At 36.7% G+C, this 21,364-nt stretch overlaps 1 protein-coding gene across 2 annotated transcripts in view; it reads left to right on the top strand.

Moving 5' to 3' along the window:
- LOC102815151 (autophagy protein 5-like) overlaps positions 1 to 21,364 on the top strand; it is a 177,985-nt gene that overhangs the window by 9,396 nt on the left and 147,225 nt on the right. The window contains exon 2 of one of the 2 annotated variants that reach the window (XM_006839960.1): positions 10,758 to 10,885. The exons of the other annotated variant lie outside the window; for it this stretch is intronic. Within the exon in view, the coding sequence (XP_006840023.1) occupies positions 10,758 to 10,885 (128 nt within the window). The remainder of the gene's footprint in view (positions 1 to 10,757; positions 10,886 to 21,364) is intronic. 2 annotated transcript variants of the gene reach the window in all.

Raw genomic sequence — 21,364 nt, forward strand, 5'->3', positions numbered from 1 at the left:
TTTCTGCCATATTTTCATTTCTGCCGTATTCAGCTTCCTCCAGTTCTCTTAATGTGTAGGCGCCGTCTCGTCCTCTACAGTGGGCAGCAGTGTCCTCAGCTGCTGCAGGCACTCAAATGTCTAGACCCATCAGGTTGCGTTCATCCTAGTTTGATTTTTGACTCTTACCTTAAAAGTCAAGACCTTCCCTGAGCTCCTACATGAGGTAAAATTCCTTTGCTATTTGCTCTTTTAACATTATATGCATGCTCTTTGCTAGCATTTATTACATTTGCAATTTTGTTTTTGGTGTGTTTCTCTAGCCTTTAAGTTTCATGAGGGGAAGTACATTCTTAGTTCTCTATCCCCATTCCTAATATGCCTCACACATGGGAATGAAACAGGATTCTAATATATTTTAATTTTGGTTTTAGTTTTTTCCTACATTGTTGTTGTAATTGTTAAATGCCATCAAGTCAGTTCCGACCCATAGCGACCCTGAACAGGATTTCTGAGTCAGTAAATCATTACGGGAGCAGAAAGCCTCATATTTCTCCCGCAGAACAACTGGTAGTTTCGAACTGCTGACCTTGTGGTCCTACATTAGAAAATCTCTAATTTTATCATTGAAAATTATTCAACAAAATAGGATTTGGTATAAAGAAATAATGCCACAGGGAACAAGAAAACAGTAAGACAATAAATAACTGGCAATAGTTCAAAATAGGTTACTGTTTTCCAAATTACGAGAATTAAAAATAAACCAATGAGATAAAACTTAAATTAAGAAAAGTAAAATAAGAGTGATGCAGTCTGGAGGTGAAAGGCAAGATGATATCTTATCACTGTTCTTTTCTCTTTATCTTCTCTGGCATAATCATTCTTACATCTTAGGGTCAATTATTAGCATTACTACATATATTTAAGCTCTAGTAGCGTATTGGTTACGAATTGGGCTGCTAATCTCAAGGTTGTCAGTATGAAACTACCAGCTGTTCTGCGGAAAAAGATGAGGCTTTCTGCTTCTGTAAAGATTTGCAGCCTCGGAAACCCTGTACAGGGTCAATGAGTTGGAACTGACTCCACGGTACTTAACAACAACAACATATCACTATAGATTATTGTTGTTGTTAAGTGCTGTCGAGTTGGTTCCGACCCATAGCGACCCTGAACAGAGTTTCTGAGGCTGTAAATCTTTACGGGAGCAGAAAGCCTCCTTTTTCTCCCGCAGAGCAGCTGGTAGTTTTGAACTGCTGACCTTGTGGTTCACAGCCCGATTCGTAACCACTACACTACCTGATCAATTTGGAATGGAGGATTCCAGTTGCACTTCAGTATAAATTCTGCCTTAAAAACAACAGTTATGTTTTTAAAATTAATGTGTTTGGCTGTTTGACCAAGTTTTCCTTGGGCATCTCTGATTCATTCCACAATTGTTTCCTGTGCACTTAATATAGAAAGAGGAACCTTGGTGGTAAGTGTTGGGCTGCTAATTACAAGTCCAATAGTCCGAGCCCACCAGAAAATTCCAAGGGATAAAGACGAGGCTGTCTGCTCCCTTAAAGATTTACAGCCTTAGAAACCCTTTGGAGAAGTTCCACTCTATCCATAGGGTCTCTATGAGTCAGAATCAACTCTAAGGCAGCAGGGTTACTGTGTAAAGCCAGATGCTACCAAGCATTGGGAATGTGTTGTTAAGTACCTTTGACTTGATTCAACTCGTAGCAGTGCTATGTACAATACAATGAAGCACTAGTGGTCTTGCACCCTCCTCCTGATTATTATGTTGGAGCACATTGTTGCTGCCAGCATGTTAATTTAATTGCGGTGGACTTCCTCTTAGTTACTAACCCTCCATCCTGACAAAATGTTCAAAGAATGAGTGACAGAGTCTCCTCATCCTTACTTCTAAGGTGCGTCTGGATGCACTTTTCCAACACATATTTGTTTGTTCTTCTGGCCGTCCCTGGTATTTTCAGTATCCTCCTCCAACACCATAATTCAAATGTATTGATTCTTCTCCAGTCTTTCTTATTCATTGTCCAACGTTTACTTGCATATTAGATGATTGAAAACATCATGGCTTGGGTCAGACACACCTTAATCCTCAACCTGACATCTTTGGTCTTTAACATTTTATAGAAGGCTTTTGCAGCAGATTTTCCTGATACAGTTTATTGTTTGATTTCTTGACCACTGCTTCCATGGGTGTTGGTTGTGGATCGAAGCCAAATAAAGTCTTTTGAAACTTCAGTCTTTTCTCTATCATATTATTTATTGATCTAGTTGTAAAGATTTTTGTTTTCTTTTCATTGAGATGCAGTACATACTGAAGGCAAGTTCTCTTGACTTCCAGAAAGCAAGGTTGTGTTATCTGCATATTGCAAGTTGTTAGTGAATCTTTCTCCAATCCTGATGTCACATTTTTTATATAATCCAGTTTCTCAGGTTATTTGCTCAGCATACAGATTGAATAAGTATGGTGAAAGGCTCCAACTCTGATGTACACTTTTCCTGACTATATAAACTATTCTATATCCTATTGTCCTATTTGAATGACTGCCTCTTGGTCTATGTACAGGTTCCTCATGAGAACAAGTAACTGTTCTGGAATTCCCATTCTTTACATTATTATATATAATGTATTATGATCCTTATAGTGAAAAGCCTTTGCATAAAATAAAGCACAAGTAAACCTTTTTCTGTATTCCCTGCTTTTAGCCAAAATCCATTTTGTGTTAGCAGTGATATCCTTCCCTCCTTCCAGTTCCTCTTCTGACTCCAGCTTAATTTCTGGCATCTCCCTGTCGATGTACTGCTACAAAAGGTTTTGAAATATCTTAAGCATAATTTTATTTGTGTGTGACATTAATCATACGTTTGATGATTTCTGCATTCTGTTGGGTCACCCTTTTTGTAATGGGCACAATATGGATCTTTTCCAGTCAGTTGGCCAGTTGCTTTCTTCATGCATGATGTCTTTAAGATTTCTTGGCATAGACAGGTGCCTCCAGTGCCACTTAAGTTTCTTGAAACATTGAAATGTTTCAATTTGTAAATTCTGTCATTTCCTGGAGCCTTACTTGTTTTCCGCCAATGTCTTTAGTACAGTTTGGACTTCCTCCTTTAGTGTCATTGGTTCCTGATTACATGCTACCTCTTGAAATGGCTGTGCCAATTCTTTTTGATCCAGTGACTCTGTGTTCCTTTCATCTTTTGGTGCTTCCTGCATTATTAAATATTTTGCTCATGCTGTTGTTAATTGCAGTTCAATTGGTTCCAACTCATAGTGACCCTGTATGAGGTTTCCAAGGCTGTAAGTCTTGCAGAAGCAGAAAGCTTGATCTTTTTACCGTAGAGCGACTGGTGGACTTGAACTGTCGCACTTGTCATTTGCAGTCCAGTGTTTATCCTATAAAGCCACCGTGCTCCCATTTTTCCCATTGTTGTTAAGTGCCATTGAGTTGGTTCCGACTCAGAGAGATCCTATAGCGGGTTTCTAAGGAGCAGCTGGTGGGTTTGAATGGCTGATGTTGTGTTTCACAGTCCAGTGCTGATCCTACAGGGCCACACGAGCAATCCTTCAATATTGCAATCTAAGAATTAATTTCTTTTTTCAGTTCTTTCAGCTTAAGAAATGTTGAGCATATTCTTCCCTTTCAGTTTTCTAACTCTGTAGATCTTTGTACATTTCATTATAATCATTTATTTTGTCTTTCCAAGCTGCTGTTTGAAAACTTTCTGTTAAGCTTTTTTGCTTCCTCATTTCTTCCAATTTCTTTCACTTCTCTATGCTCAAGAGGAAGTTTGAGTCTCTTCTGACATTCACTGTGTTCTTTATTTCTTGTCTTTTTAGTGACCTTAAAAACTTTTTAGAGAGAAACTCTGTTAACTGATGGTATGTGGAGGGGATTATAATCAATGTAATGAAACAAGGTATATGAATGTTTGAATGTGAAACCGATGATGTGCCGTGAAAACTTTCACTCAATCCACAATAAAAACCTTAAAAAAAACCCACAAAACCCTTTTTATTTTGTATGATGCTCTTGATGTCATCCCATAGCTCCTTTGGTTTTTAGTCATTCCTCATCAGCTCTGTCCTTGAGATGGTCTTTAAATTTAGGTGAAATATATTGAAGGTTATATTTTGCTTCTCAGCTTGTTTTGATTTTCTTCTATCTTAAACCTGAACTTTCATCTGAGTAATTGGTGGTCTTTTCTATGGTTGGACCCTGGCCTTGTTTTGTCTGATGCTATTGAACTTCTCCACCTTCACCTTTTGTGTATTCCTGTGGTGAGGTCCCGATGTATAGGTGCCTTTTATGTTGTTGAAAAAAGGTCTTTGTCATTGTAATGAATACGTCACTGGTTTTGCAAAATTCTGTCATGTGATCTACAGCATCATTTCTATCACCAAGGCCATGTTTTCCAACTACTGATTTTCCCTGTTTTTTTTTTTTTCTGACATTTGCATTCTAATCACCAATAATTATCAATGTGTCTTGATTGCATATGTGATCAATTTTCAATTGAAGAAGTTGGTAGAATTCTTCAATTCCATCTTCACTGGCTTTAGTGGTTGCTGAGTAAATTTGAATAATAGTGGTATTAACTGGTATCTTATCACACACAGCATTGCACTTCAAAATAAATGTTTTTTTGACAATGAATTCAACACTATTTCTCTTCAGTTTGTCACACCTAGCATAGTAAACCATATGATTTTGGGGCTCAAACTGACCAATAACAGCCCATTTCAGCTCACTAATGCCTAGGATATTGCTCTTTCCATGTTTGATGACTTCTGTTTTTTCTGGATTCATGTTTTATACATTTCTTGTTCTGATGATTAATAATTGCAGCTGTTTCTCATTTTAAGTTGTGCCCCATCAACAAATGAAGATCCCTAAAGCTTTGTTACATTCATGTCATTTGAGGTGGTAGCTCTTCCCCAGTCATATTTTGTGTACTTCCCTCGTGGGGGGCTCATCTTCTGCCATGATATCAGATATGTTCCACTGCTCTTCATAAGGTTTTCAGTGACTAACCATTCAGAAATGGTTTTCCTCTCTTTCTTCCTAGTCTGTCTTAGTCTGGATGTTCTGCTGAAATCAGTCTCCCATGGGTGACCCTGATGGTGTATAAAACACCCATGACATAGGTTCCAGCATCACAGCAATATGCATTCCACTACAAGTGCGCCAAACTGACAGACAAGCAGTCATCTCTGAGTCGAAATTGACTAGATGGAAGTAGGCTTACTACATTAAAGTAGATGTTATTCGAGAAGACAGAGTCAAATATTAGAGTGAAATGTGCAAAGATCGGGAGTCAGAAAACTTAAAGGGAAGAACACACTCAGCATTTCTTAAGCTGGGGGAACTGAAGAAAAAATTCAAGCCTCGACTTTTGTTATTGAAGGATTCTCTGGTCAAATTATTGAATAATGCAGAAAGCATCAAAAGAAGATGGAAGGAATACCTGGAGTCACTGTACCAAAAGGAAATGGTTGATGTTCAACCGTTTCAAGAGGTAGCATATGATCAAGAGCCAATGCTACTGAAGTAAGAAATCCAAGGTGCATTGAAGGAATTGCCAAAGAACAAGGCACCAGGAATTAAAGGAATAAAAATTGAAATCTTTCAAGATAGTGAGGTGGCACTGGAGGCACTCACTCATCTCAGCCAAGAAATTTGGAAGACAGCTATCTGTCCGACTGATTGGAAGAGATCCATCTGTATTTGTGCCCATTCCAAAGAGAGGTGACCCAACAGAATGCGGAAGTCATCGGACAATCTCTTTGATATTCTATGCAAGTAAAGTTTTACTAAAGGTAATACAGAAATGGATGTAAGCATACATTGATAGAGAACTTCCAGAGGTTCAAGCCAGATTCAGAAGAGGTCGTGGAACGAGGGATATCATTGCTGATGTCTGATGGATCTTGGCTGAAAGCAGAGAACACCAGAAATATGTTTACCTGTGCTTTATTGAGTATGCAAAGGCTTTTGATTGTGTGGATCATGAGAAGCTTTGGACAACAATGTGAAGTATGAGTATTCCGGAACACTTATTTGTACTCATGAAGAACCTGTACATAGAACAAGAGGCAGTTGTTCAAAAAGAACATGAGAACACTGAATGGTTTCAAATTAAGAAAGGTGTGTGACGCGGTTGTATTCTTTCACCATATTTAAATCAACCTGTATGCTGAGCAAATAATCCGAGAAGCTGGGTTATATGAAGAAGAACGTGGCGTCAGGATTGGAGGAAGACTCACTAACAACCTGCTATATGCAGGTGATGTAACCTTGCTTGCTGAAAAGTGAAGAGGGCTTAAAATACTTACTTATGAAGATCAAAGAGCACAGCCTTCGGTATGGGTTGCATTTCAATGTAAAGAAAACAAAAATCCTCACTACTTTATCCTCACAACATTATCAACGGAGTAAAGATTGAAGTTGTCAAGGACTTCATTCTTCTTCAATCAACTATCAACACTAATGGAAGCAGTACTCAAGAAATCAAACGACGTATTGCATTCAAACAACGTATTGCATTAGGCAAATCTGCTGCACAAGACCCTTTTAACGTGTTGAAGAGCAAAGATGTCAGCTTGAGGACTAAGGTGCACTGACCCAAGCCATGGTATTTTCAGTAACCTCATATGCATGTGAAAGCTGGACAGTGAATCAGGAGGCCGTAGAAGAATTGATGCTTTTGGGTTATGATGTAGGAGGAGAATATTGAAAGTGCCATGGGCTGCCAAAAGAACAAACAGATCTGTGTTAGCAGAAGTGCAGCCGGAGTGCTCCTTGGAGGCCAGATGGCTAAACTTCATCTCTCATTCTTTGAACATATTGTCAGGAGGGACCAATCGCTGGAGACGGATATCATATTTGGTAAGGTGCAGGGTCAGAGAAAAAGAGGAAGACTCCCAGTGAGATGGATTGGGGAAGTGACAGCATCAGTGGGTTCAAGCATGGCAACAATTTTGAGGTTGGCCTAGGACCAGGCAATGTTTTGTTCTTTTGTGCATACGGTCACTATGAGTTGGTACAGACTCAGTGCCATCTAACAACAGTAACAAATTGGGCATTGGGAACGTAGCATCGAACATGAAGCTCTGGTTGTGTAGTGGTTATGAGTTGGGATGTTAACCTCAAGGTCAGCTGTTTGAAACTACCAGCCATTCCATGGGAGAAAAATGAGGCTTTCTGCTTGCAAAGAGATTTATGGCTTCGGAAACCCTATGGTGTAGAGGGTCACCGTGAGTCGGAACGGAACCAACCAACCAACCAAAGCAAATGAAAGTCTCTGTACAAATAAGGCTTGCATTTTAATGTTCTTTCTTATTTTGAAGTTTTTGTGTGATTAAAATTGTTTGTGAATTCCTCAACAATTTTATTTAAACCCTAGGCATGTAAATGTAGTAATCTCCAAAGAGTTTACATCCATTGAGATGTGTCTTCTTTATTATCATCTCCATAAGTTAATATTCTTTACAGAACAGATTTTAAGATGTAATGCCCAACAATCATTTTAAATGAAAGTTTTAGACTTAATATATAAAACTTTTATTAGACTAATAACTTAAAATTATTTTTAAAAATAGCTCATTTATCATGCTGTTTTAATTTCTTAGAGATGTCTAGTTGCATTTGTTAATTCTGCCATTTCTGACTATAAAATACCTTTTCCTTTTTAAAAATTAATAGCATGTGATTCTGGCTAGTTATTGAATTTAATCTGTATGTAAAATAGAGGGGATACGTCATATAAAACATCTAATGTGTAATAGATGTTTCCTTTTTCTTTCATAGTTATATTCTAGTTGCTTTCTTTTTCTTTCTGTTTTTTTTTTTTTTTAAAGACGACCATATGTTCTATTGAAACCAAGGTAGTATCCAGCAGCTTGTTCATAGTATGAATATCTTCTGTGCCCTAATGGGGCATGCTAACTGCCACCTCTTTCTCCACACTTTTACACCCATGGCATTTCTTTCTTTCTTTCTTTTTTTTAAATGTTTTATTGTGAATTATATGATACTTTACATGGGAGAACTTTAGTTTTGCATTCATTCCATCGTATAACATCTCATTGCCATGGTTCCAATCCCCTCCATGCATCATCAACCACCCAAAGGATATATCCCAGAAACCTACCCCCTACACGTCCCCCTCCTCCCCCCAGTTTTCGGCCCACAGTCCCTTTCCCTCTCTGGGTCCAAGGTCCCCAGTCGCTTCATCACTCCATGTCATCATCTCTGTCTCTGTATCAGGCATCTCTGTTTCTCTGGGTAGGGTCCTGCTCTCAGCTCTTCTCCATTGATGGTCCCAGAGGCCTCCACTCCTATCCTGGAGAATTAATCACTCCCTTCCTTGTTACAAAACTTCCCCCTTTGCATTTCCAACTCTCTTAGTCCGTCCTGATAAGCATTATTCACTACAGTATCACGAGTTACCCATCTGTATCTCCTTTCATCATCTCCGCCCAGACAGATTGAATAGTACCTACTGGAGGTTCTGCCTTCCGCCATGCTCCCTAGCACCTGGTTCCCTCTTGAAAGCTTGTAAGCCAGTCACTTCTTGCCTTTGTAGTCCCCACCTCCCCATTTGAGTATCCAATGTCCAAGCTGCCCTTCTCTGTCCACTCTCTGTGTGTGAATGTTTCTTGCTGTGAGGATTTGTTCCCTCTTTTGAGTTGCTGCTCCATAGGTATAGGTCAAGTTCATCAGACCGTATCAGCTCAGTCTCCCCCCCCACCCCCCTTCTTTCCTCTCTTGGTTGATCTCTGATCATCCACTCATCCGGTCCAGATCAAATGGGTATCATCTGCAAGTGTAGGCGCTCCTGTGCATATGTCCTCTCTTCCCGTCAGCTGGTAGCTCCACTCTCCTCTCGAGTCTTCAGCATTTCTTTAGATCAAAATATTTCTTTGGATGTATTTACCAGCTCAAGAGTTCTACTTGATTTTCTTTTCAAAAGACATCACCTCGAATAAACAACACAGCGAATGGTGTAGAGTTAGACTCACAAAGGTGCTGAAAAACTAACAAAATAATTGATAACAAGTAAATGAAGGCTTAGGAGAGCATTAAATGTGCAGAGTGTCTCCTGGAAGAAACAAAAACATGAATTTTTGTTAGCCTCCTCCTTTATTTGCTTTTGGTTATTTATATAAATTGTAAACAATTTTCCAAAATTTGCTTTCATGGTTCCTTTCTGGGTACATTTTCTGGGAATAAAACACTGATGAACATGTTCAGTTCAGTGACATTAATTACAGTTATCATATTGTTCAATCATATTACCACTTTCCTCGTTGTTGTTAAGTCCCGTGGAGTTGGTTCTGATTCATAGTGACCCTATGTAGGGTTACCAAGGAGCAGCTGGTGAGTTTGAATTCTAATCTTGTGGTTCCCAGTTCAGTGCTGATCCTACAGTTGTTGTTGTTGTTGTTGTTAAGTGCCGTCGAGTCGATTCCGACCCATAGCGACCCTGTACAGGGGTTTCCGAGGGTGTAAATCTTTACAGGAGTAGAAAGCCTTATCTTTCTCCTGCGGAGCAGCTGGTAGTTTCGAACTGCTGACCTTAAGGTTCACAGCCCGATTCGTAACCACTACGCTACCAGAGCTCCTACAGTGCCACCTTGTTATTTTAAGTGCTGTCGAGCTGGTTTCAACTCATGTTGTTATGTACCGTGGAGTCGGTTCCAACTCATAGCGACCCAACTCATAGCGATCCTGTATAGGGTTTCCAAAGAGTGGCTGGTGAATTTCCACCACTGACCTTGACAGTTAAAACTGACCTTTAGCTTGAGTGCTTATCCTGTGATGCCACACCAGGACTCATTACAGTGCCACATTAGTAATTACCAAATTCTATTGTGATTTCCATGCTTTACCAGGCCTTCATCTCCTCATATAATATTGCCAGAGCACTTAGCAGTTTCTTGACTGTTAAGCTCATGTGCTTTCACTTTTTAAATGGAGAACTGCTAGACCAGTTTGTGTGTACTATTCTCGGTCATGCATTCCTTTTACGTGGACCTCTGTTCAACAAATGAAAATTTCTGTTTGACCTCTGATGGCCTTTCTGTTGCCATCTCAAGCATTTTTATAAGCACTTTTTATGTACCTCTATTTTAACCTCATACAGAAGTTTATTTTTCTTTGTCTTTTGCAACTAAATCTAATACACAGTAGATTGTCCAAACATGATGGACCAGTTTACAAGGCTTGATTGATAGGTCAAGGCAAACATCAAGACTAGTTGGTTATCTTGTTGTTAAGTGCCTTTGAGTTGGTTCCAGTTCATAGTGACCCTGCATTGGGTTCCCAAGGAGCTGCTGGTAAGCTTGAACCACTGACCTTGCAGTTCAAACCTACCTGTAGTCCAGTGCGTTAACCCGCAATGCCACACCAGCACTTCTGAAACAGTTTAATTAACTCAGGTAAATCGTTTTAATTTTAAGTTAAATTTAGTAGAACTTTTAACATCTTTAAATAGTATGATAGTGTTTTTATTTGGAAAAAGTTTTATAGAAAGACTTTAAATATGAATTTATTCTGCAAGCTGGCTTCATTAGAAAATTGAAAATGTCTTAGTCTCTTTGATTTTCTATAAAAAGCTATTGATTTTGTGTGGAGTCTTCAAAATAGTGCAAAGAAAATGAGTATTCTTAAAATTAAAAATCTTAAGATATATCAGTATATTTATTTTTTGAAAAAATAACTAGTAAATAAATATGGTTTTACAAATTTTCATTTCAGTTGCTTTTGCCAAGAGTAAGTTATTTGACGTTGGTAACTGACAAAGTGAAAAAGCACTTTCAGAAGGTTATGAGACAAGAAGACATTAGTGAGATATGGTTTGAATATGAAGGCACACCACTGAAATGGTGAGTGAATTTTTCTGCACTATTGAGCATTGAGTATATGCTAGCTTTAAGAAGATATAGTGCCCTGAAGCAATTCTAAAACAAGTTCTGTAAAGCAAGAAATCACACTATACTGGTTTAGCTCATTTCATTAACTATTTAATATTCACAGAATATTATATTGAAAATATTTTTGCTTCTGTTTGGGTGCATAGGTGACTGGATATAATCATATGCTTTTAGTAGTGGCTTTAAAAATAAGGCACAATAATAGCTTACACTGGATCTCTATAGACAGATAATTAATTACTTAGAATGGCATCTTTCAAACTTATCGCCACATTTTGTTGATTATGGTACCATAAGCACATCTTGTCTAGTTTCAGTTTAGTACTGTAAATATTGATTCCTTTCTATTTGAAAAATAAATTTTATTTTTGTATTTATTGAAAATACGAGTAAGTTCTAAATCTGAACTTATCCATGTACAGATTTTGTTGTTGTTAAGTACCAGTTCTGACTCATGGTGACCCTGTATAGGGTTTCCAAGGAGTGGCCAGTGAATTCCAACCACTGACCTTGCAGTTTAAACCAACCTTGGGGTTTAGTGCTTATTATAGAGGTTTAATTAATTGTGCTTCCAAAAATATTTAATGACACTGGACAAATTATAGATAAGAATATTTTTCAATTTTGCAAAGTATTGAAATACTTTCTTATGGAGATAGTTGAATGAAAAAGATGCAGACTGAAACAGTATTTAAATAAAATCATGAAAAATATAAATAGGTTAAAAATAGGCTTGTTCTCTGATCTAAGACGGTTAAAATTAAGATTTAAGACAAATCCAGTAAACTTGTAGGTATTTACTAATTGCAGCTGAGGTGAATTGAAAGACTGTTAGAAACAAGGAGTGAGCTTTTGGAGCTCACCTTGTGCTAATGAAATACCAGAAGAGTAGATTTTTCCATTATGATTTAGAAACATTTGAGATGTTTTTTTAAATTGAATTACAAGTCAGGTCTCACTTTTGAGGTGGCTTTGGAAAGGTCACCTTTTATAATGTTCTTTTTAAAAATCTGAACAGAATATATAAATTTCTGATTATAGACTCGACTAATTTTAGACATCAGGCAGCATAGATGATACAAATGCTTTCTGGGTTTTTTTGCTCCTCAAAAGAATTGGAGGTTTGGGAGTGAGAAGGTGTCTTAAAAGAAATGTAAAGGGAGCAAGATTAGGAGAATAGAGAGAAGGGAAGGAAGGGAAAAGGTTGCGGCTGAGTAGCTTATAAAATGTGAACTAACAAATGTTAGTTGCATTGTGTATTGGGTGGTGCAATCTGCTCCTAACTGAGAAGTTGGTTGCTTGAATCCACCCAGAGGTACCTCAGAAGAAAACCCTGGGTATGACCTACTTTTAAAAAGTCAGCTATTGAAAACTATGGAACACAGTTCTATTCTGCACACCAGGGGGTCCCCATGAGTTGGAATGGACCCAACAGCAGCTGGTTCTATATTGACAATTGTATCTATATTATAATTATATTGAAATTGTATTGTTTTATGTGCATTAGTTTTAGATTATCATAATTTGTGAGATTTACCACAGAATTAGTAATTTTATCATTATGGAGTTTCTCAACAGGACACTATTGACATTTTGAAGTATATCATTCTTTGTTAAGTTGGGGTACCATCTGCATTGTTGGATGTTTAGCAGTAACTCTGGCACAGTACCAGTAATAATACTTGTGATAACCAAAGATGTGCTACATTGCCAAATGTCCAAGGGGCAAAACCACCCCATCAATTTAGCATTTATAGTAAATAATTCTTAAGTCATCTTTTAGCTACTGCTTCATTCTATCCTGCACAATCTTTTTTATGTTAGATATGATTCGTATCTCTTAAGTTTGTATTCTAGATATATTAATAGAAATTGTCTAAATTCATTTCCTTCTATTGTAGGACATCCATTTTGACTTGAATGTATTACGTTCCTACATTGTCACCATTTATCCCTTATTCAAAACCTGTTGCAGTTGAGTCAATTATGACTCGTAGCAACTCTATAGGACATGAAATTATATTCCCCTTTAGAGAGTTTGCATGAAAGTAATTGTGTTGTGTTTTGATTTTAGTTTTGGAGGTATTAATTTTTTAATGTATGGTATCACTTTCATAGTTATGACATGCTATATGCTCATATATTTTATATGACTTTGATACATTTTTTTCTGTTAGTATTTTTTGATACTTTATATAATTAAGAAATTTAATAGCCAATTTAACTTTGGATGTAATAACCCTCAATATTGTTCAGGGCTTACGGCCTAAGTCTTGATCTTTTCTGTTGTTCCCAATGTAGCAGTTTTCTTCCTGTATTTTTAAAAATGAAAGATCTTCCTGAAAATAAACTATCACTATAAAAATCTACCTGGCAATTAAGTAAAGGAAATTATAAACATCATATAGAAGAGCAGCAGTCATCTAAGCTTGTAGGATTTGCACTTTGGGAACTATACAGATGAGTATCTTAACATTGGCGGTGGTGGTTGTGTACCGTGGAGTCGGTTCCAACGTATAGTGACCCTGTGTAGGGTTTCCGAGGCTGTAATTCTTTACTGGTAGATTTGAAATGCTGGCCTCATTCCTAGTTAGCAGCCCAGCTTGTTATCCACTTCACTACCATGGCTGTTTGTCTTCTATTGTTGTTGTTGTTAAGTGCCATGGAGTCAGTTCTGCCCCATAGCGACCCTGTATAGGGTTTCCAGGAAGCATCTGCTGAGCTCGAATCACCAACCTTGAGGTTCAAACCGACTTTGCAGTCCAGCACATTAACCCACGGAGTCTTGGTGTGGCACTGTGGGCTAATATGTCAGACTGCAAAGTCATTTGAACTGCAAGGTTGGTGGTTCAAGCTCACCAGCTGCTCCTTGGAAACTCTATACAGGGTTACTATGGGTCGGAATAGACTCGACGGCACTTAACAACAACAACAACAATATTAACCCACAGTGCCATACCAGGACTCCAAAAAGGAGCATTTAATTCGTTTATAAGGGGCATGTAATTAACTATAATGACATCTTTTCTATACTTGATTCTTGGGCATTTTAAATAAATTCAAGCAGGAAAGGAAAAACACAAATTTAGACAATTCATATAAGAAGGAAGAAAGAGTTTAAATTGATACTGTTTTCTCCCCACAAACCCTTGCCCCCAATTTAATTACTTAAGACTATCTCATCTAAAGTGATAGTTTGCCATTATAAAAACAAAACAAAAAAAACCCAAAACCCAAAACTGCAGGTCTAGCCAAATCCTGCCTTTTGTCACACTCAGATGGACAAATTTAATAGCCTATATAGGTAGAACTGAGGGAGAGTAAGATTACTAAAGAAAGGAGTCACTGTTGTTGAAGAAACCTTGCAATAAGGGTAAATCTCAAATGCATTATGCTAAGTGAGAAAAACTAGATCTAATACAAAAGGAAAGTGTTTTCTCTTCTTTTGTATTTTCTGGAAAAGATTGTATAAAATGGTGCTATTTCTTTTAAAAAATATTTGGTAGAATTCTTTAAAAATATTTGGTAGAATTTGGACCTGGAATTTTGCTGCGTATTGCATTATTTAGATTGTGTGTTTATTCTTCTAGTTTGTGATTTTTAAGGACTTGACCCAATTCTTCTAAGTAGCCAATTTTTAAATATAAAGTTGTTCATAGTATTTATCTGTGTAACGACTACAGTTGTGTCTTCTCTTACATTTATTAGCTTTGTTAAAGACTTAGCAATTTTACTAATTTTAATTTTCTTTCTTCTTGCTTTGGATTGATTTTGATCTATTTCTAGTTTCTTACAGGAACTTAGGTTGTTGACTGAGACCGTACCTCAATTTTGGGGGCATGGGATGGGTAGAAGAGTGAAGGTTAGGGTTGAGACTATGCTTAGATCTAGGCTTGACCTAGGTAGGACTTTGTTTATTGTTAGGATATGGTTAGGACTAGGGTGAGTGTTAAGGGTAAGGGCTGGGCTAGGGCTAGCGCTAGGAGTAAGGCTTGGTCTCATTTTTAGAGTTTTAGTTAAATTTATGTATTTTTTAAAAAAATATATTTGATTTCCTCTTCATTTGAAAGTTCTGTAACTACAGTATTTCCTCATTTTACTATATGGTGGTGGTGGTGGTTGCAACTGTATATCTGTATCTCTATTTTCAGTCTTATAGGTCTGTTTTTCTTTGAATACTATTGTATCTGGACTGAATGTAGGTGATAGTTTCATGTATGTTAGTCTCAAGTTGTTATATGCTGTTGTTGGTTCTCTGTCCAAAGAACTTCCTTCAGTATTTTTTCTAAGGTTGGCCTGGATTTTACAAATTATTTTTATTTCTGTTTGTCTGAAAATGATGTAATTTCTCCATCATATTTGATGGACAGTTTTTCTGGTTATATGACTCTTGGTTGGCAATTTGTTTCTTTCAGAGTTTTATATATGCCATTCCATTGTCATCCTGCCTGCATAGTTTCTGCTGAGAAATCAGAGTATAGTCTTGTTAGTAGTTCTCTTTGTTAGGTGTCGTTTCCTTTTTCCTGAGTGACTCTCAGGATCCCTAACTTAACTTTGGTTTTGAAAAGCTTGATTATAACATGTCTTGGTGACTTTCTTTGGGGATTTATCCTGTTTGGAGTTCATTCACCGTTTTTGAATGGCTGTCTTCTTGTGATGACGCTTGGAAAGTTTTCTTCCAACATCTCTTGGACAGTATTCTCTATGTTTTTGTTTTTGCCTGTCTCTGGTTCTGAAATTCCTATCACATATAAATTATTCCTCTTGATAGTGTCCCCTGTGAATCTTAGACTTTCTTTGAATTTTTGGTGGTGGTGGTCTTTTTTCTGATTGTTCTGTAGCAGATGAATATTGAGAGATTTTTCTTCAAGCTTAGTAATTCGGTTTTCCATTGATTTGATTGTATTTCTTTGTCCTTTCAGTGTATTTTCTATTTCTGAAATCTTAGTGTTAGTCTTCTGAGTTTCTAATTGTTGTTTTTGTATGGTCTCTAAGTTTTTCAGTTACTTTTTCAGTTTATTGGATTTTCCTGTGTTTTTCTTGATTTAATCTGCAGTTTTTGCAATCATTCTCCCAATCCATTTAAGTTGCCTAATTCACATTTTAAAAAATTTCTTATAAGATAGCGCTGGTGTTAAATATTTTCTGACTCTGATTTTTGGTTACCTGATTGAAACACTCTCTTGATTCTTTGTGTAAACTGAAATTGTTTTCTCTGAGACACTGTAGTGTGTGTTGTATTTAAATTCAGTTGGTTGTTTATTGGTGTGTTTTCAGTTACTCACCACCTGACTCCTGGTGGATGTGGTAAAGCCCTTGCCTCATTTTTAATGTAAACATTTATTTTTATAAATTTACCTTTCATCACTTCTTTATTTTCATTCAGGTCTATGTATTTTTAAATTTCCCTTTGAGACTTCCTCTTTGACATGCCTCACATAGAAATATGTTGTTTAATTTCCATGTGTTTAGAGAGGTGTTTTTTTTGTTGTTGTTTTTAATGTTTTATTGTGAATTATGTGATAGTTTACATGGGAGAACATTAGTTTTACATTAATCCTATCGTGTATTGTTTCATTGCCATGGTTACAATCCCCTCCATGCATCATCAACCTACCAAAGGGTATATATACCCTGCAAGCCTACCCCCAGTTGTCACCACACAGTCCCTCTCCCTCTTTGGGTCTAGTGCCCCCAGCAGCTCCATCGTCTTTGCCTCCATCTCTGGCATCACTGTTTGTCTGGGTAGGACCCCACACTCTGCTCTTATCCCTTGATGGTCCCAGGGATCTCAGCTCCTGGACTTCAAAGTCAATCACTCCCCTCCTTTTGCTCCAAAATGTCTACCTTTACATTTCCAACCCTCACAATCAGTTCTGAACACAATTATTTACTGTTATACCATAAGAGACCTATCTCCATCACTTTTCATCAGCCTTGCCCAGACAGATTGGATGCTACTCAGTGGAGATTCTACCTTCCTCTGTGTCCTCTGGATCTAGGCTCCCTCTTAAAAGCATGTAAGCCAGTTGCTTCTTGCCTTTGTAGCCCCCCTTTGTGTAGAGGTTCTGATTTTTTTTTTTTTTTTAATTTGGAAATTTGGAAATTTGACTTTATTTATAAATGTTTTTCTATACACAAATATAAGGAGCTCTGGTAAGTATAGTGGTTATGAGTCGGGCTGCTAATCTCGAGGTCAGCAGTTTGAAACTACCAGCAGTTTCACGGGAGAAAGATTTACAGCCTTAGAAACCATATGCAGGGTCACTGTGAGTCAAAACTGACTCCATGGCACATAACCACCACCACCATACACAAAGATCTCATTCCGCCCCTTTAAGATACCATAACTGATGATTTCCACAAAAAGCATTTACATAGTTTTAACCTTTTCCATAAAACCGTGTTATGGAATGAGCAAATAATCTCACAAGATGATCTAAGACATAAAAACAAAGCCAAAGACAACTTGTCCAGTTTAATGCTCTATTGAATGAATTCAGAATCATACACCTTAATTTGTTATTCCATCAAGAAATGGAAGCATGGTATGTTTTTTTTGGAAGTCAGTATTTCACAATTAATTTTACCTTCTTATATATTGTAGTTTAATTGTGATTGCTTAGGATTGCTCTTGCAGGCTAACACTTATGCTGACTTTCACACAGGTTTTTCTACCAGTGATAATATGTAGACGCTGGTCTAATCTCATTCAAATTAGTAAAGTCATGAAAAGAATTTAAAACAAAATCACAATCATCCAGTTGTCATGTGACTCACTGACTTAAAAATTAGAAATCAGGATGTGTTGCTCCTCTTTAATTGTTAACTGTAACTTTGAATTTTTCATAGCTGAGGCAGCAGTTCTCCATAGTTGCTTTTTGTTAATTTGTGAATCGCGTGAAGGTTTACAGCGCAGATAATGAGCTTTAATTAAGTCATACACATTTTGTTTCATCTCATTGATAACATCACTTTTCCCATTTCTTCCCTGTGTTTACTGTTTGCATGTCTCGCCTTTTTTCTGACCTTCCCAAACTTTGTCTTTGCTGCATCTTAAATGATTGTGTGTGTACCTCACTAGTGTTACTGTTTGCTTGTTGTAGGTTAAGTGTGCCTTGAAGTCGGTTCAGACTCAAGGCAAACCTGTATAGGGTTTCTGAGGCTTTTTAAATCTTTGCAGGAGCAGAAAGCCTCATCTCTCGCCCCTGGAATGGCTGGCAGGCTTAAACCATGGACCTTGTGGTTCACAGTCCAGTGCTTATTGTATGGAGCCACTGCTCTCCCTGTTTCCCTAATAGGTTTGTCTATTGTTTGAAAGTTGAACCTTGGGGTAAGTTCCTTTCCTGACCTGAGGGGTGACTAAGGGCCATGGTCTCGGGTTCCATCAGTCTTAGAAAAAGCATTTAATAACAGTGGTAAACACATTGCTCCTGGTGTTGTTTGGTGCCCTTGAGTTGGTTCTGACTCATAGCAACCCCAGGTAATGGTGGTGTGCTGTGGAGTCTGTTCCGACTCATAGCGACCCTGTACAGGGTTTCCAAGGCTGTACATCTTTATGGGAGCAGAAAGCCTCATCTTTCCCCCAGCGGAACCACTGGTAGTTTCTAACTACTGACCTTGAGATTAGCAGCCCAATTCGGAACTGCCACGCTACCAGCAGAACAGAACACTGCCCATTCCTGCACCGTCTGCACAGTTATTAGGTTTGAGCCTATTGTTTGCTGCTACTGTGTCCGTTCTTCTCTTTCAGCCTCTTCCTATTTTTCTGCTGGCTCTATACTTTACCAAATGTAATGTTAGTCTCTGGTGATTGGTCCCTCCTGATAACTTGTTTACTTAATACATGTATCCTTTTGATTGGTAGAGAACTTCCAAGGAAGTCCTATCTGATTAGCACATTATCCTGTGCAGTACATTGTTCCTTTAGTTTTGATTTTTAAAACATGTATATGGGAAATACATAGTGCTGATCTCACTTAAAAATCTGACTTTTTTAAGATTTGACTCAGATAGTCAGTAGAGGGTGCTCTAACATTTCATTTGAGAGGGAAAAAGTTTCTTGTTAGGACAATTGAACAGTTGGTGTTTTTAAAGAATGTTTTGTTAGTAATCACTAGTATTGCTTTAGGTTCTAGGCCTTCTGGTAAATAATTTAGGAAAAAGCTGCTTTTTTATTATTAACTATAAATCAAGCATCTCTAATGGGAGATTATTATTCTGTGTAAATTGTCATCTTTTCAGGACTGATGGTTTGAGAATAAGAAGTGAAGGTTGAACATTTAGTTGGGTCCTTTTCTGGGATATCCAGGTTTAAATTCTTAACTTGTTTTCTCTTAAATTTAGGTTAGATGTTCAGAGTAACAATTTAACAGCCAGGTGCCTACATTATGATTGACTTGCAGTTAGGCTAATGTGGTTTCCTTGTGCTGAGTTTAGTAGCTTCTAGATAAAAGGCAGCGTAGAGTATAGAGGATCTGGAGAAATTGTACAAGTTTATAGTTTTTAAGTCCTTGATACACATCAGGTTTTAGTGAATGAGAAATTTACTACCTTTAATTTTTACAATGTCTATTCTCTTTTGTAGATTTTCTTAAATATTAATAAAATTGTCAGAAATAAGCAATCTGGCCACCAAATTAATTCAGATACACATTTGTTAGGAGTTAGTATTCTTACATCAAAACCATACTAGCATAAACATCTGCTCTGAATCACGTGTGAGCTGTAGAATTTGGCTGTAGAAAAAAAGTATATTGTTATTTTATTTAAATTTCAGTTTTATTTCTTAAAGATTGTTATAGAGTAATTATTCTTTAGACTGCTTTTTTTTTTTTTTTTTTTGGAAGCAGTTTCAGGTTTATTAAGCTGGCTGGCTCAGAGGAGCTAACTTCTCCAGATTCTCTTTAGACTCCTTTTATGTTAATACTTTCTATGTATTTAATTTACATAGAACTTTTAATACTTAAATTGCCATATTTATCTTTAGAATATGAAGAAAAATAGCTCAGGATTTATCATCTGAGTCCAATCACTTAAAAACATAAATATTTCATAAATATTTACAAATTATTTTATAAGTAATTTAGTGAAGTAATTATAAAGGAGTAGTGTATAGCAATTTATTAGAAATTGTTATGAGAATTTAAATGCATCAAATTCATATTTATTCCATGTATTCCTGGTTCTGTGGAAACATATACCTCTGAATTTATTGTCTTCTGAATAAAAGAAACTGATCATCAGTTGTTATATATAAACCTAGAATATAGGTCACAATACATCTTGTAAATTCGAATTCTAGATTTCCAATAGATTTGTAAGAGATTCTAGTTTATCTTTATTTCTGGCTCTCCTTATAATTTAATAGTAGTACTTGAATTTTTAAAACCTTTGACAGCCTATGCTTTTATTATAAAATATTTTCATTTTTACATTAGTAAACACCAATTAAAATGATTAATCCAATGTTTGTTTTTTTTCGTATCTATACCGTCTAATCCCTTTCTAGCATTGTTGTGTACAAATTATCCTTCAATATATGTCCACTTACTATCAAGTAAATTGTAGTGCACAGATGGAATAAAATGATATAAAGTTGTCATATAGACATTTAGCAAAATGAAATTTCCTAGGTTCTTGTCATAATGTATAAAGGGACTTCAGAAACTTTGTAGGGAAAATGGAGTTGAAAGGTAATGAAATTCTTCCACAAACTTTTTGGAGCCCCCTTGTATTATTGTGTAATGGAGTCTTTTTTGTTGAATGATTAATTGGTGAGGAAAGTACGTCTTTTTTTTTTTGTCCTTTTTTATTCACTCATCAGTCCTTGAGTTCTATAAAATTCAACTAGTATATCAGTATCTGAAGTCTCATAGCCTTGGGATTTCACCTTAACTTCACCATCATCAACTCTAGAATACTGCTCTGTCTCTTTGCATATGTCTTCTGATTTCTCTAGTGATTGTGAAACATCTTTCTCTTTCAATTTTCTTCTCTTTGCTCTTTTGGTTGGAAAATGAAAAATTTTGATTTCACAATTGGGTTAATCATAGCTAAAACCTGACTCCTAAGCTGGAATTTCCATTCTAATTCATAAAAGATGATGTAGTACATTAGGCCATATAATAAGAAGATGGAAGAAAGATGTACCTGTCATGATTTTATTATTCTCTATCGATGTTCTAGGCATTTCATTATTCATTCTCTCTCTTTTATAGCCTTTTTAGCTTAGCTGAAACTAGTAGCTATAAAATAATTCTCATGGTGATGACGTAGCAAAAAATTTCAAGATATAGGAAAAAATAAGATCGCTGAAATATCTCATTAAATCATTCAGTGCACTGTGGATCCAGAATTGCGAGTTAGAATAAATTTAATTTATTTAAAATTAATTTTCTCTTTGTTCTTGGGAAATCCCTTTAAAAAAGA

Source organism: Chrysochloris asiatica, unplaced genomic scaffold (assembly GCF_000296735.1).
Source record: "Chrysochloris asiatica unplaced genomic scaffold, ChrAsi1.0 scaffold00027, whole genome shotgun sequence".
NCBI lineage: Eukaryota > Metazoa > Chordata > Mammalia > Afrosoricida > Chrysochloridae > Chrysochloris > Chrysochloris asiatica.